This window comes from Daucus carota, chromosome 1 (assembly GCF_001625215.2).
Source record: "Daucus carota subsp. sativus chromosome 1, DH1 v3.0, whole genome shotgun sequence".
Classification (NCBI taxonomy): Eukaryota; Viridiplantae; Streptophyta; class Magnoliopsida; order Apiales; family Apiaceae; genus Daucus; species Daucus carota.
Window position 1 is genome coordinate 37,489,013 of NC_030381.2, and position 12,422 is coordinate 37,501,434.

The 12,422-nt window shown below is 33.5% G+C and overlaps 2 protein-coding genes across 2 annotated transcripts; one reads left to right on the forward strand and one right to left on the reverse strand.

Annotated features, from left to right (window-relative positions):
- Nucleotides 1-1,349: 1,349 nt before the first annotated feature.
- LOC108199842 (ammonium transporter 2 member 5) lies at nucleotides 1,350-3,908 on the reverse strand. Its single transcript, XM_017367841.2, has 3 exons — nucleotides 3,281-3,908; nucleotides 2,532-2,817; nucleotides 1,350-2,082 (listed from the first exon to the last, which is right to left on the reverse strand). The coding sequence occupies exons 1-3, from the start codon at nucleotides 3,869-3,871 to the stop codon at nucleotides 1,535-1,537; spliced, it is 1,425 nt and encodes a 474-aa protein (XP_017223330.1). The 5' UTR covers nucleotides 3,872-3,908; the 3' UTR covers nucleotides 1,350-1,534.
- A 3,401-nt stretch (nucleotides 3,909-7,309) lies between these two features.
- Nucleotides 7,310-10,892, forward strand: LOC108206732 (2-methyl-6-phytyl-1,4-hydroquinone methyltransferase, chloroplastic). Its single transcript, XM_017377161.2, has 3 exons — nucleotides 7,310-8,113; nucleotides 9,984-10,290; nucleotides 10,558-10,892. The coding sequence occupies exons 1-3, from the start codon at nucleotides 7,539-7,541 to the stop codon at nucleotides 10,711-10,713; spliced, it is 1,038 nt and encodes a 345-aa protein (XP_017232650.1). The 5' UTR covers nucleotides 7,310-7,538; the 3' UTR covers nucleotides 10,714-10,892.
- Nucleotides 10,893-12,422: the final 1,530 nt, after the last annotated feature.

A 12,422-nucleotide genomic window follows, 5' to 3' on the forward strand; every position in this document is an offset into this window, starting at 1 on the left:
TAGATGTAGAATAGGTGACAAGGAAAGGTTAGGATGACAGGTGGCGAGTATTCCGTAAAATATGGAATGACTAAGTGGAAGCAGGTGACGAAGAGGTGATGAGGAGGTGACAAGGAGGTGACATGGCTGCTGTAGGAACATGGGGTTGCGGCAGGTGTTGTGAGGAGTAAGCTTGCGGGAGGAACTGCAGGGACCAATCTGCCGTAGGATATTAAAGAGCTGTAAGGAATGCTGCTGTACCGGGAGCCTACGGTTTTACGAGCCATCATAATTGAATCCAAAATTTTCAGAATTGAGTTGGTAAAATGTCTTTAATTCGTTCAACCCGACTCATGTGCATCCCTGGATGCATCTATATTAATTGACGTCGATTAGGTTCATTAGAAACTATTTCTCATTTTCTGAGTTTGATTTTATTAATATATAACATGATTTTACTAAGTAATCTTTCTAAGATTTTGAGTTTTTGTTAGAGCTCATGCTCGAATAAGTCGTTTAACATTTTCTTATCATCTCAAATTAAATTCTTATTCATCGAAGTATTATTAATTTGTAAAATATATCAGCTTCAAGAAAAAAGCCCAGTAGTTCTGTAAGATTATTACTTTTAATCTGAGACACAATAATTTGGTTCTCTCTCGTATAAGAATACATCGATACCGCGACTTGATAATTTTTATTGAAATGCAAAAGAAAAGAAGAAAGAACTTCTCACTCCCTCGTAAATCGTTGCAACCAGATTGCTTAATTAGGAGGATGTAATAGACAACAAGTTCATACGTTGCTTAGAGGATTATCAAACTAATGATTAGATTATGCCATTAGTAGTGTACCTGTACTACCAACTTGCACCACTTAATTATTTCCTTCCATATATGCTTAGCGGAGATGCCAATGCATTTTCTACAAATTAAAAATGGAACACACTCGTTGGAATAAGAAATCTGGTTTATTTACATGACATCATTGCTGGGTATGCATGCACCTCCTTAATTACACTAACGGATAGTAGTAATCTTTACTCTATGGTATCAGAAAGAAAGTACGTATTTCTTAATAGTATCCAATATCATAAAGAAAGTATAGAATTTTTTGGTGAAAAATACGGATTTCTCTATAATATTCAATATCATAGAAAAATACGGATTTGGTCGTGATTGCTCACGTTACGCATTAACAATCATATTTTTAATTAGGTGATAAACTTTTATATTCCAATTTTACTAATCCGCGTATGTACAAAAATCTACGCTGATCAAAATATTATATTCATATAAAAAACAGTTGTTAGTGTTCATAAACAAACATTAGACACACCGGAAAAAGTAAAATCAAAAGATTAATTCATATGACGGAAATAATGTTTCACATTAGCTTAAAATTTTATTAAGGGCAAAACAAAATTATGTCATAAATAATATTTATTTCAACATCAAACCCTACCTCAAAACAAAGTTTCTGTCGATGAAATAAAACCTTAAACAATCATGGGCCTGCCCAAATTTTCATAAACACAAGCCCACAATCAAAGTTCTCAAACTTGGGCTCTTGTAGTATTGATCTCCTCCATACCATACACAGAGTTGTGCTTTGAGTTCTCATATTTTTCACCATCACCCCAGAGTGCATAGGCCTCTTCCCCATGTATGGCATCATCTCCATTCTCTAATTCCTCATCACTTAATCTTAATGGAACAATAAGCCTGATTAACAAGCAAATAATGCTGGTTGTCACAAGGTTTAAACAGACCACAAAAAAAATTCCAAGTAGTTGAATTCCCATTTGTCTAAAGCCTGCTGTAGTCCTCCCATTGTGAAGTCCATAGGCAAGTCCTATGTATTTCTTCCAAGCATCTGACTCCTTAGGAAGGTTGTAGAACATTCGGTTAAGCGTTGGGTCCGCGAAGAAGCCGGTGAGGATGCCCCCTAGGCTTCCAGCAACTGCATGAGTGTGGAACACTGCCATTGTGTCATCAACTTGTTTCAAGAACCATACTTTTTTGTGAAGGACCATCATTGTGTACCATGGAATACTTCCTGATAACAATCCCATTGTAATTGCTGCCCAACCTTGTACCACACCTGAAAAAACGACACGATTGCTAAATTCAAATCAAAATTGCTCAATGCAGTTCAGAGATACTCTGTAAAGATGTACTCCTCTGTCCCATTTAATTGTATACATTTCAACTGTTCGACACGCATTTCAATGCTCTTATAAAATATAGTTCTGTAACTTATTTTTGAGATTTTCTTTTTCTGAATAAAAATATAACATCCAAACTTTAATTCAGAAAAAAAAATTTAAAAAATAAATTACACAACTACATTTTACAGGAGCATTAAAGTCTGTGTCGCGTCCCCGTCCCCCGATGTATACTACTCAGGGTGACGGAGGGAGTACAACTTAGTTTTCTGTGTAATCATTTGATGCACAATTAAGTAGTTTTTCTTGCAAATAATTTTACTTATGAGTCAGGATAAAGCCTCAGCGGAAAACTGGATTAAAGTTTAGGGAATGTGAAGTGTACCAGCGGCTGGAGTGATGCAAACTAAGCCTGTGATCATGCCCTGTGTGGCACCGATGACAGATGGCTTTTCGAAGAAAATAATGTCTAGCATGAGCCAAGTGAGCAAGCTGGTGGCAGCGCACACGTGTGTGTTAAGGACGGCCAGAGATGCATCAGTGCTGGCAACATAAGGATCTCCACCATTGAATCCACTCCACCCCATCCAAAGTAAACCTGCTCCTGCGAGCATCAGGAGTATGTTGTTTGGAGGAAACCTCTCCCTGTCCTTGGTTGCCCTTGGACCAACCTACATGGTTGAACAAAACATCAACATCTCGAATTATAGTGAATAAGTTTATCAATGTAACCATTTAATAACTTAATAAGAAGCTGGGAGTTTGGAGTTTTGGTAAACAGTGACAGATTTAATAAAGGGGTCAGCCTAGACTACAGTCCCGACTGAACTTCAAAAATCAATCAAGATTCATTTTTTAGTCTTGACTCTTTTAAAATTATGATTTCGTCAATACCAATAAAGACACTAGTTAATGTCCGTAAAGATTTAAAGGGGCTAGCCTAGACTACAGTCCCGACTGAACTTCAAAAATTAATAAAGATTGAATTTTTAGTCCCGACTCTTTCAGAATCCTGATTTTGCCACTATCTGGTGTAGACATAAGTTATACCAAAAAGGATTTGCCTTTCAATTAAAAAGTTATTAAAAACTATCAATTGGTATATTTTGTTGTGGCAAAGTATGAAATATTTACCCAAAATGCTGCGGTGAAACCGGCTACACCAGAAGAAAGATGAATCACATAGCCACCTGAATAATCAATAATGCCCCTAGTGGACAACCATCCCCAAGGAGACCATATACTATAAGCACCAATTGTATACGAAAATGTTAACCAAAGTGGAACAAATAACATCCATGCTACAAAGTTCATCCTCCCTAGCAACGCCCCTGCTATCAAAATCAGCGTTATGGCCGCGAAAACAAACTGAAAAAACACCATTGTAGCATTCGGAAGCATCCCAGCAAAAGCCTGCTCTAACAAAAACTTCTGGTCCAATGCCACATCAGGCCTCCCCATAAAAGGAAACATCTTCTTATTCCCAAATGACAACTGGTACCCCCACCCTACCCAACAAACAAGCACCGCAGCAAAGGCGTAAAGCGCCATGAATGCAGAGTTCACAGCCCATTTCTTCTTCACAATGCTGCCATACAGAATGACTAGCCCTGGAACACTCTGAATTCCCACTAGAGTTGCTGCTGTGAGCTGCCATGCATTGTCACCTTTGTTCATCCAGTCCGGGCTAGCCGCACTGGGAGCCAGGTTCGACGGAAGACTCATTGTGATCAATTAAAGGGATTAGCTACCGGAATGAGAAGAGCACAAGGGGCATGCATATATAGTGAGGCCCTGGAATGGGACATTGGCATTGTAACAAATATTCGAGGCACGTGAAGTACTAAACTGCCCTTGTGGTGTACTACAAGCATTGTGATTTGGAGGGTAAAAGAGGAATCAAGGGGCATTCACCATGAGTACAGCTAGCTAGCCTGGACTAATTTGTTGGTATTGTGAACATCGGAGAGAACAAAGCTGTACTAAGTTGAAGCAGTGAATTAAAATTTATCGGAGGATTAGATGGAATTTCTTAGGGTAAGCAGATATACTAAATATTGATAGTATCAATATTGGATCTTACCAATGAGCTACAGATGAGGCAGGATTGCCTAATTATGTTGTTTATACGTCCCGATGATTCAATCATGTTAAAAATATGTTTTGACTAGACATGTGAGCCAGCGTATTTAATTATATAAAAAATATTTATTATGATGTAAAAAAAATATAAATCAGACTTAATCGATTAATATCATAATTAAAATTAATTAAATTGATTAGATATCAATCATATGATTAATTGCATAGTCGAAAATTTAATTAGGTGACAATTTTCAGAGATCCGTCATGATTAATCAACGACTTTGAGAACAACTGTTTAAGGCTCTTTTAGCTCACCTTGCAAACATATTTTCCATTACTCTTTTTGTTGAATATCACAAGAACTAACATATTTATTTGACTCATATGCCAAGGTCCAACAAGTTTAATAACAAAGGAATAAGGTATGATCTAATTAACTTATATGTAAAGGTGTAACTTGTTCATCGATTAACACAAAGAATTTCACAAAAACTCAAAATGAGATTACGGCGATCCTCTGTAATTTGCCGGAACTAGATTAAAGCATAAGAAAAATTATCCCCACCAAGTTAATAGTTTATAGAAATTAATAACTATGTTTATGAAAGGATTAGAAAATATTACTACAAGTTAACATCATCTAAAGTCTAAACGGCAAGTTTAGGGAGCGGAGAATTGAGCATGTGCCAATTCCCAAACTAAACACAGACAATATAATGAGATCTGACTCATGATTCGGGTTAATTATATGGATCGAAAGCATATAAACTTAGAAATTTTCATTTTTTTTTATAGAAAATTCAGAAAAACTATTTGTTTGTAAAGGGTTATGTGAAAAGGCAAAAAAAATGTAAATTTTATTCTCAAAATTTATCATCTCTTTTGTCCGACCTCGTTCAGTGTATCATATACAGTGTTCTAAAAATCAGTCTAGGCGGCCGCCTCGGCGGTGCCCAGGCGCTAGGCGGCCCCAAAATGCCCCGATTCGATCTTAGCCGGTCAATTGGACATTATTTTACAAAAATCGGTCCTAGGCGGTCCAGACGGCTAATAACAAAAAAAATAATAGTTTTAATAAATAAAATAAAAAATTATGATTATATTTATAAGAAATTAAGTATTCACTTGTACTTAACTTAATATCTTATAAAAAAGTAAAATGAGTAATATTTTTATTGAATATTTCTTAAATTATTTATAAGAGACTGATTGGTATATATTTATTTAATCAATGATTTTGTATTACATGTATCAGGTATTTATTTAATATATGATATTATATTGTTTATCAGTTTGACTCTACTAGTAGTGAAAAGTAGATAAAATTATTAAATTGCATTTAATTATAATAATTTAAAAATAATATATGTCCGATTAATGCTCCGATTAATCACCAATTTCCCGATTAATCACTAGAAGATACATCGACCGTCCTGGGACGCCTAGCGATTTGTGGAACACTGATCATATATGATTCATCAAACATCATATTATTTTTTTGATAAAAAGGAATCAATTCATTAATTAAAAGCCATACGGCATCTACAAACACAATCGAAATTGGACAGACGCTGAAAAATATCGCTGTTGAATCCTTCCTTCTTGGAGAGGCAACTGAGCGATTTGAAGATGATTTGAATATACACACTTGTTTCCATCTGATTGGTTTTCACCTGAGTGTTCTGAACAATCGACCATAGATGTGATACCATGATAACCTTCAAATCTGAATCAAACCCATGAAAATCATGCCGATCTATAACCTCGGTCATGAAAAACATCAAAACACACCAAACACAAAACAAACCAACTCTCACAAGAAGGAGAGACTAACAAAACCCAAATAAATTAAACATCATATTATTTATAAAATGATTTTGGATAAAAATATTTTAAAATTTTACCAAGAATCTGAATCGGGTCCCACAAACGATCCTTTTAAATAACATAGACATTTTATTTGGAAATAAATAGACCTTTTAGGTAAAAATAACTACTTAGGCCTCGTTTGGTTGGATGTAACCCAACACCGTAACCTAAATTTCCTTGGAACTGATCTAGGTTACAGTGTTTGGTTGTACACCTTTTTATTTAAACTATGTAACTTAGAATTACTACGTACTCCAACTTCCAGCAAAACACCGTAACCTAGTTACGTACCTCAGACATGGTTTTTCTGAGTTACACAGTAGGTGTTTGATATTTTTTTTCTAACTTTCCTTATTTATAATATAATTATTATATATAAATAATATTTGATATAAATTATTCAGTTATATATGTTAATTTTATTTAACTTTTACTTAATATTTTAAATATTTGTTACAATTATTTCCTAATACTAATTATTACTTTAATTTTATATTACAATATTTTCGTATGTTAATATTTTTATAATCATGTTTGTACAATTTTAATTTTGTATTTTTTCTAATATAATAATTATAACTAATTATATTTTAAGTAAGTTGTTTAAAATAATATACATAAATATAATTTTTACTTTTATTATTATATTAATATAATTATAGTTATTCTTAATTATATTTTTATATAATTAAGTTATCTTACTATAATATTTAAAATTTTAAAAAAGATGTGAATATAATTATAGTAACATACCAAGCACGAATTTCATTAATATATTAATATATCAGCTCATTTCAATCTTTTTATTTATTTTATAAATCTCAATATATAATATTTTGTTTTTAATATTATATTAAAATTTATATTATTTTATTTAATATTACATATCAAATAATTTTTATTTTTTATATGTTATATAAATTCATTAATTTTATATTATACATATGATCAAATTTCAATTATACAGTTACATGCAAGAAAACATACCAAACACAGGTTTCAGAGTTCCACGATAAATGAAGATTGTAACCTAGTTTCATGGAACTTTAATTCCTGTGTAATTTAAAATACTGTCAACCAAACGAGGCCTTAAACTTTGCAGTAAATGGGATCCGGTTTCTGATTGTGCTTGCCATCAACGACCCAGCCCATTTAATTTCTTTAAGCCCAAACAAATAGCTATTCTGCAGTCAACAACAGGATGTGGGCCTAGTTAGACGCTTAAAGCTGTCCAGCAGCACCCTTTTATAGAAACAAACAGACCCGTGACACACTATTTATGTATCTGTGTAATACTGTGCTGTACACTGGCAGGGTTTAAGCAATAGCAAGCTGCTGCATTCACTTTGGGGATCATGTTCTGATTCTCAGAATCACTTGATAAAAATCCAATCTTTCAGGTTTATTTCATCTGGGTCTTGCTTTTTTCATAGTTTCAATGGCTTCTTCAATGTTAATTGGTGCTGATAATCTCGCCCTTTTCAAACCCAACTCAATTTCCCCAAATGGGCTGGCCTCTGTTAGGTCAGATTTACATGGGAAAGCCCAGTTTCCAAGAATTTCCATGGTTTCTTGTGGTAAAAATCCAATCTTTAGGCACAAGAATTTGGTGACCCAGTGTAATGTTTCAGCCTCAAGGCCTGCTTCACAGCCAAGATTCATACAGCATAAAAAAGAGGCATTTTGGTTCTATAGGTTCTTGTCAATTGTGTATGATCATGTTATTAATCCTGGGCATTGGACTGAGGATATGAGGGATGATGCACTTGAGCCGGCTGATTTGAGTGATAGGAATATGATTGTGGTGGATGTTGGGGGTGGTACCGGGTTTACGACATTGGGTATTGTGAAAAATGTGGATGCGAAGAATGTGACTATTCTTGATCAGTCCCCTCATCAGCTTGCTAAGGCTAGGGAAAAGAATCCGTTGAAGGAGTGCAAGAAAATTGAAGGGGATGCTGAAGATTTGCCGTTTGAAACTGATTATGCTGATCGATATGTTTCTGCAGGGAGGTATAATGCCCAAACTATTTTGTTTCTATATTTCGTTACTTTGGTTATGAGGTAGTATGTTAATAATATTTTAGAGCGTGTTTATTGTTGTTGGGAATGAGAATGAATTTACCTATGATTGGTTTACTCTGGAATTGGAATAACTTCAGTAAATTAATATACTACTCCCCCATTCCTAGATCATGCTTGGTTTGACATTTGACACGTATATTTAGTTGCAAAAAAACATAGTTTTACTTGTTATTAGATTTTTATATTGTCTATCAAATGAAAATTTTGATTCTGAACTTTTATTTGATGTAAGACGCTGAGTTTTTTAATTAATTTAATTGTGTTTTTCTTTTTGCACATTTAACAATTGAGACAAGTGCCAAAAGTCAAAGAGACAACTATTTAGGAGTGGCGGGGATAGATTTTGATATTGGAATGGGAATCAAGTGATTATTTGGAATTTCATAAAGCATGTGTAAAATGGGTTACCAGGTTAATGTATCTGACTTTTTTCATTGTACCTATTTAACCCCTTAACCAAAAACTACCACTGGCCACTGGGGAATAGCATTCTCATCCTCTCGACCTTAATGATAATTAGTATGCAAGTCTATGCATGTTAGCTATAGATGAGATTGTTCAAGGGAAGTTAATGCTACATTCACAGGATGTTGCATGTTTACTGTTTGTAGATCATTTTAAGTTACTTTTTTGGTCTTCAATATGTTTTAACCTGGGCTTATTGCTGTGCATATCTGTCTTTCTAGTATAAACTTTTACAGATTTTTCATTTGACCAGAAATATCCACCGACTTGTACTGAGGCAGTGTTGGAGGTCTATCCTATAATAAGCACGATCTTAGGAGGCAACTTGATTAAAACAAGTATCTAAAACTGGTGTCTTTTTGGATATACTATGTGTTCATTCAATTTTTTGAGTACCACCAGGCACCAGCTTTACGAGAGCCCTATATATATTCCTATTGAAGTGTCTGGCAGATCTTCTTCTGAAAAGTGCATGTTTGCTATGCAATTCCATCAGCACTTTTTGCTCTATAATATTAGAGTATTAGTGGTTAAATAGGGTGACTCTAGGTAATGAAAAATGGCCGTTATCAAGAAGGTTTAGGGCGTCTTTGGCTGGACTGATTTTACAAAAAGTAAGGACTTGTTTTGAGTAAAAATTTCACATTTACGTAATATTTTTTAGTAATTAAGTATTTAAGGGGCGTTTAGCATTCCTTATTTGCAGAAATAAGTGCTACCTCTGTCCCACTTTATGTGGACTAGTTACTGTTTACGCGTACTTAAATGGTTCGATAGAGATATCTATATATATTATTTTTTCTTAATTTTTTATTTTGTATAAAAACTTAAAGTTCAAATATACAAAAAAGAAATCATGTAAAAGTACCTCTTTATGATACCTAAAAAAGCGTGCATAAAGTGATAGGGTCACATAAAATGGGACAGACGGAGTACTTGTTTTCAGAAACTGAAGGTACACGGTTACATACTCTCTTCCAAGAAATAAGTGATTTATTCTGAAGAATAATGTAAGCCAAACGAGGTCTTAGTATTGCAAAAATCCGTGTGAGATTCATGATGACTAAGCATCTACCTTGATATTTCACCGGAAAGAGGTTGTTAATTCTTTTTTGTATCTTACCTAATAAAATTTGCCTTTTTTTTTAGACCAATAAGTAAGCATGTAACTCAACTTACTCTTTGTATACTGCATATACATAGTCTGTGATTATTAGTTATAACGTGCCATGACTACAACTTACTATTCATAATTCAAATTGAAAAGGTAAAGTCGAAGGAAAAATTCTATGGTACCATCTCTTATGCAGTTACATTTCTGTGATCTTCTCAGTATTGAGTACTGGCCGGATCCACAACGTGGAATTAAGGAAGCATACAGGGTTTTAAAGCTAGGAGGGAAAGCTTGCTTGATTGGACCTGTCTACCCAACTTTTTGGTTATCTCGGTTTTTTGCAGATGCATGGATGCTCTTCCCGACAGAGGAGGAGTACATTGAGTGGTTTGAGAAGGCAGGATTTAAGAATGTACAACTAAAACGAATTGGCCCAAAATGGTACCGTGGAGTTCGTCGACATGGTCTGATAATGGGATGCTCTGTCACTGGTGTAAAACCTGCATCAGGCGATTCACCCTTGCAGGTTAGATCTTTTGCTTTTCCATTTATTAACTTGTGCATTTTTTGCATCTGGCTATTTCATTTTTGTGAATTTTCTTTCCGTCTCCACCAAATGTATGGTCCTTCACGAAGAGCATTCAACTTCCAATTTGCTACATCATATTTGATACTCTACGTTGTGTCGTGGTGATAGTAATGATTAACTACAATGTGACAAATCTTAATATGTTATGCTCATTTTTATTTTTTTTATTCTGCTAGCCGTTTACAAAATGACTATAATTTGCAGATGGGTCCGAAGGTAGAGGATGTGAGTAAACCAGCACATCCAGTTGTTTTTCTCATACGCTTCATTCTCGGGGCCCTGGCAGGAACTTATTACGTAATTGTTCCAGTCTACATGTGGCTTAAAGATCAGGCTGTTCCAAAGGGTAGACCAATATGAGCGGAGATTCTGAGTGCATTTGGCAGGGTGGATGGTGGAAGGGTAATAGCTGGTGGAGTTGCTTGTAAACCTTTTCAAATTAAATAATAATTTATGGGACTTGTTTGGATTCTGTTTGAATTTTCTTCATTACTGGAACTGCACTCAAGAGTAAACTTATTCTGATTTAAGTTTCTGCAGATGAAGCTATTTGGGCAGAAGTTCAAATATAATATTTCTACAAAGTATTAATAGAAGACTCGTATGCATGTGTTTTGTAAAAACATATTATGGGAAACACATGGGCTTATTCCATCAGTTTTCTTGAATATCTTTTTGGAAAAAAAATTGAAAGATGTTATGGACAACACGTTTAAAACGCGTCCAACCTCTTTTAATTCCATCCAACACACATATTTGACCTTTGTTGAACCTTTTTGATCCCATCCAACACACATATTTTACCTTTATTTTGTTTATATGTTTGAATTTTGATAGGTTTTATAATTCTCAAGTTTATCATAATATGTGGTTAATTAAAAAATAAGTCATTATTTTAGAATCAATCAGAATTCATTTTTAAATTCTATGATCAATAATATTCATATGAGTGTGGGAATTGGGTGGGAGTTGTCCCAGTGAAAACGAGACTTACTTTGATTCAAAATGTTGGGGGGCTTACTTTGATTCAAAGTGTCGGGTTCAAACCTCATCAGATCCTAGGCGTTCACCTAAGTTGAATGGGATGATTCGAAGAATAGAGATCGCGATTCGAAGAATAGGGATTGGGTTCGTATTGCAAGGAACTCACCATATTAATCATAAAAAATCATGTATAAATTAATGAATAATTAAAACTAACTTTCGGGTATGAGTATATTTGTATTTTAGTAGTTTATATTTGAGTGTGTGTGTGTCTATATATATATATATGGGAAGGTTATGATACAAACTTACAAACTTTTTTTGTTCAACACATATATAACTTGAGTTCAACATTTTTTAAGATATTTTGTTGAACAACGATTAAAATTGTGTTGCAGAAATACATAAACTAAATTTTCAATGTAATAACTAAGTTAAACGTATTATATAACCAATATTTATCTTTCTAGACCCTACCCAAACTCTAAAAGTATAGTTTAAGCGTTTCTAAAATATCTTTACATTTCAAGAACGTTACGCACCCCCCTTTGTTAACTTCCGTTAAAAGACTCCCTCCGTCTCAATTTACATGTCCCTTTTGCTTTTCGAGGAGTCAAATTGACTAATTTTTTACCAACTATTAAAAAATATTTATTTATTATTTTAGGAAATAGAAAGTTACATATTAAAATAGATTATATTTACTTTTCGATGATATTTTTTTTAAACTTTTTGTTTAATTAAGCTATCCCCATATCAAAATGATTTTACATATAAAATGATTTTAAATTTTTAGTGATATGTGTATTAAGTACTTAAAATACACACTATTTTAAATATAAAAAATAATAAATATTATGTGATATTTATTATAAATATATACACTTTTATTAAACAAAAATTTGATATGTAAAATCATTTTGACTTGGGGATAGCTTAATTAAATAAAAAAATTTAAAAAAATATCATCAAAAAGTAAATCTAATCTATTTTAATATGTAACTTTCTATTTCCTAAAATAATAAATAAATATTTTCTAATAGTTAATCAAAAATTAGTCAATTTGACTCCTCGAAAAGCAAAAG

Coding starts and splice junctions, on each gene's coding strand:
- LOC108199842 (XM_017367841.2), bottom strand. CDS start 3,871: ATGAGTCTTCCGTCGAACCTGGCTCCCAGTGCGGCTAGCCCGGACTGG. Junction 2,818..3,280: donor GTTTCACCGCAGCATTTTGG/GTAAATATTTCA, acceptor TCAACCATGTAG/GTTGGTCCAAGGGCAACCAA. Junction 2,083..2,531: donor TTGCATCACTCCAGCCGCTG/GTACACTTCACA, acceptor TCGTTTTTTCAG/GTGTGGTACAAGGTTGGGCA.
- LOC108206732 (XM_017377161.2), top strand. CDS start 7,539: ATGGCTTCTTCAATGTTAATTGGTGCTGATAATCTCGCCCTTTTCAAA. Junction 8,114..9,983: donor CGATATGTTTCTGCAGGGAG/GTATAATGCCCA, acceptor TGATCTTCTCAG/TATTGAGTACTGGCCGGATC. Junction 10,291..10,557: donor CAGGCGATTCACCCTTGCAG/GTTAGATCTTTT, acceptor TATAATTTGCAG/ATGGGTCCGAAGGTAGAGGA.